This window comes from Ylistrum balloti, unplaced genomic scaffold (assembly GCF_031769215.1).
Source record: "Ylistrum balloti isolate Yb309-2 unplaced genomic scaffold, AGI_CSIRO_Ybal_v1 Utg370794, whole genome shotgun sequence".
Taxonomy (NCBI): domain Eukaryota; kingdom Metazoa; phylum Mollusca; class Bivalvia; order Pectinida; family Pectinidae; genus Ylistrum; species Ylistrum balloti.
In genome coordinates, this window is record NW_026782463.1 from 325,769 (window position 1) to 329,815 (window position 4,047).

General features: G+C 36.8%; 1 protein-coding gene across 1 annotated transcript; it reads right to left on the reverse strand.

Moving 5' to 3' along the window:
* Positions 1–810: 810 nt before the first annotated feature.
* LOC132558550 (barH-like 1 homeobox protein) lies at positions 811–2,583 on the reverse strand. The gene is made up of 3 exons (XM_060223136.1): positions 2,256–2,583; positions 1,816–2,035; positions 811–1,030 (listed from the first exon to the last, which is right to left on the reverse strand). The coding sequence occupies exons 1-3, from the start codon at positions 2,581–2,583 to the stop codon at positions 811–813; spliced, it is 768 nt and encodes a 255-aa protein (XP_060079119.1).
* Positions 2,584–4,047: the final 1,464 nt, after the last annotated feature.

Consider the following 4,047-nt stretch of genomic DNA (forward strand, 5'->3'; position numbering starts at 1 on the left):
AACCCAGAAAAACCGATGAAATATTAAATATAGACATTAAGTTAACAAAAGTCATATCTTTATTCCGTTTCTGTTAAATTCATACTTGTGTATGTAACGTGAGTTTCTGTATCTGTTACGGATTGAATTCTAGATGCACTGCTATGCTAATCAAAGAGGTAAGATAGCTGTTCTAGACTTATAAAGATTGAATCAATCCGCTCATTAAATGATAGCTGCCAAAGGATGTATTTGAGGTTGGAAAAAACAACAGTGGGAAAAACAAAACTAATGTCACAAGTCTACGCTAATACCGGACTCGATTTCGTAAAAACGAACCTGGAAGTTTGGAAAATGAGGAAAAATATGGACATATCAGTAGGTAAATGCAAAATTGACGCCAACAAGTTTCAAGTCCAGGAGTGAAGTTAATATTATCAAGCTTAAGAACGATGTTACGATATTTTTTGGCCTTATTTGTAAACTTTTAAAATAGGTTATATCTGGTGTCATGATAATTCTGAATGACAGAAGAAATACACAAACGATAAAACACCATGATTCTTTTAAAAATATTTATTACAAACATTAACTTCTTATCATAAATAACAAAACAAGTAACAAAACATCTCTCGTTCACCATACCACCACATGTTATGACCGATATGAACTACAGCTAGGTACCTCCCGATCAACGTCAGTACCCGTGACACAGGAACACAGGCTGTAGTCTAAAGACAATGTGATAATTTGGTTAGAAAAACGATTTTAACAACTAATTTGGACCAGTAAGTCACTTTCAGTGTGTTCATGTGTAATATTTGTGATCTCCTAAAGAAAAACGGGAGGCATCAATGGCCTTGTTGGTAGTACAGGCTGTGATAAGTGGTTTGTATGTTGTAGATAAAGTCCATTGGGAATAAAAGGCGCTGCCGGTTCGCTGTAACCAGACCAATAGGGGTTTGTCACCATCATCCTCTGAACACTGGCGAAATTCCCAGCCTCGGCTAAAAGTTCTAATCCAACAGCGGTCTGTCGTTTCCATTTAGTTCTGAAACAAAATATGTTGTCGTTAATTCTATATCAATCGATTGGTTGTCATGTCTTATATATCATGTTGTGTATCGGTATTTAATCATCAAGCCAAATATGGAACATAGTCTTGTAGACAAACGGAAGCAACACCTGACTGGTACACAAGCTCAATTACCATTAGATACGTCATATATCACAATTAAATGGTGAGGTTGTTTCTTTACAAACGGTGAATTTGAAGCATCATATTAACGCTTAAAAGCTACTTCGATTACTGCACGTAGTTGGCTAATATATAATTGACGATCAACATAATCATATCCATTTCTCTGTTTTGGTTGAATAACTAAAACATTTGTGCACGTGGCTTGAAATAGCTTCAATGAACAACTATTTGATATTTGACTAGCTTGTGTGCCGCTGCATATTCAATATTCATGATCGATGGCATTCTCAGGCACAAAATGGCTACACGGAAATAATTCATGAGGGCAATTTATTTATCATAAACAACGAGAAAAGCTTGACACGAATCTAATTCCCGATAATGTGATTGAGAATATCGATTTTCTAAATAGGATTCGGCGTGAAAATATCATTATTGATATATACTCCAGATAACTGTAAAAATGACAAAATTACACTGCTTTAATATTTAATTTGACGCGTACCAGTGCTAGATACTAATTCTATGTCTCCATTGTAAATTATTTAAGCAGTGCATTTGTGCCATCGACAATCCTGAAATCCTGAAAACAGAAGTCCGTTACTGTTAATTGCGTTTCCTAATGCAATGCCTACCTCCTATTCTGGTACCAGGTCTTCACTTGCGTGTCAGTCAGGTTGAGTTTTGCCGCGAGCTCCATTCTGTCCTGGACGCTAAGATATTTTTGACGTTCGAATATTTTTTCTAAACTGTTTAATTGATGGTCTGTGAAGGCGGTCCTTGCTTTTCTTGGTTTTTTCACTTTTGAGCTGTACGTTGTATGGTCGTGATGACCTATTAATCTATCTCCATATCCTAAAATAAAAACACAGTGAGTTTTAACACATGACATGGCTTATATGGGAAGTAACGTGTTATTGTTTCTATAACGTTTGTGTGAAATTTTCTTTACTCTAAACAATTAAAAACAATATCCTTTCTATTAGCTTGTACAATAACAGCAATTTTTTGCCCAAAGTAAATATTAAAAATGGTAATTTTGTTTGCGATGTTGAATGTTGAGTGACTGACATACCTTCTTGAGGCGAATCTAATGATTCCTTGCTACTGTACATAGAATCTCCACTGACGGACGGCACTCGTTGGTCAGTTGGACTAATAACACTAGTTAATCCAGGACTGCTGTCTTTATTGTAACGTGAATCAGATAGAATGTCTGTGATGAGGAAGGAAGGTCGTTGTGCCGACTTGGGTTTGTCTGGGGATGAGCCACAATCCCGACAACTATCTCCTGAAAGCATTGTTTGTATAGAGTGGGATGTGTTGTGTGTTTCCTCGTCGTCATCGATATTGATGTCTTCATCAGTGTCCGAATAGTTCCGCTCTTCACTCATTGTTTTCATTACTACAAACTCGGCAAAGCCTCCGCACGCACTTTTCTACCCTATGTAACAGAAAACGTTGAAACTACCCGCAACAAATACGTGTTGGTTTAGATGTAGTACTTGTTGATTTCGCTGTGATATTAAACAATACAAGATATTGTAAGAATATCTAATATATAGGTTTGCTAACATATAACTCCATTCCTGAGAAATGTCTCTCTATTACTTATCATGAACATTTAAACAGACACATTAACAGTCACCTTACAACTACTTCACATCACCCAATGTACTAGTATATTAATATTACCACATTTAACTTAGGCACTGATCAGCCAATCACAGCGGAGGGGGCGTGTCGTAACGACAGGTGTCGCTTAAAAGCCGTATGTTTAGATACGGTGTGTGACAGTAAGCTGGATGGCTGGACGGTTTTACTATAGAAAACAATATCGGGGCCTAATTACATACCTCAGTACAGTTGAAACAGAAGTTCAAAAGTCGAATCCTTTTCCTGGACGGGTGGGTTGGCGACATATATACAAATACCGCAATTTGATAGCTGGGTGGTGATATAAATCTCCTGACTCTACGCATTACTCTGACAGGAAACATGTTAGGTATTTAAGTCACATGACTTCCACGTTTTACATGTCCCTTTTTTCTTTTTCACTTTAAGGTAAGGTTTTAGGATCACGCTTATTGGTAGATTTCATGAATAAATAAACAATCTGAAAATGAAGATACAATCTTTCTATTTATATCCACATGTATTATATATCACACCTACTTAATGCATACCAATAATGTATTGAGAAAAGCAGTCGCGATACTGATCATACTTTTCCCTATTCCTTGTGCCTATAATGGAACAACACATTGCGTACTGATACATTGGTCAATAATAAACTTATTGAAATGATACAATGATTTATAAAGTTATCGTCCCTGTTAACTTATTATGAACATTTTATCGTTTCTGTCAATGCTTTGGTGTAATCCACACACTATTGGTTTGATGTAATCCCCACACTATTGGTTTGATGTAATCCCCACGCTATTGGTTTGATGTAATCCCCACGCTATTGGTTTGATGTAATCCCCACGCTATTGGTTTGATGTAATCCCCACGCTATTGGTTTGATGTAATCCCCACACTATTGGTTTGATGTAATCCCCACGCTATTGGTTTGATGTAATCCCCACGCTATTGGTTTGATGTAATCCCCACGCTATTGGTTTGATGTAATCCCCTCACTATTTGTTTGATGTAATCCCCACACTATTGGTTTGATGTAATCCCCGCACTATTGGTTTGATGTAATCCCAACACTATTGGTTTGATGTAATCCCCGCACTATTTGTTTGATGTAATCCCCACACTATTGGTTTGATGTAATCCCCACACTATTGGTTTGATGTAATCCCTACACTATTGGTTTGATGTTATCCCCACACTATTGGTGACTTTATGGTTAGATG

Excerpts from the sequence above, each read along its gene's own strand:
- LOC132558550 (XM_060223136.1), bottom strand. The coding sequence starts at position 2,583 with ATGAAAACAATGAGTGAAGAGCGGAACTATTCGGACACTGATGAAGAC. Across the intron at positions 2,036-2,255 it reads ATTAGATTCGCCTCAAGAAG|GATATGGAGATAGATTAATA; the intron begins GTATGTCAGTCA and ends TTTTTATTTTAG. Across the intron at positions 1,031-1,815 it reads ACCTGGTACCAGAATAGGAG|AACTAAATGGAAACGACAGA; the intron begins GTAGGCATTGCA and ends ATTTTGTTTCAG.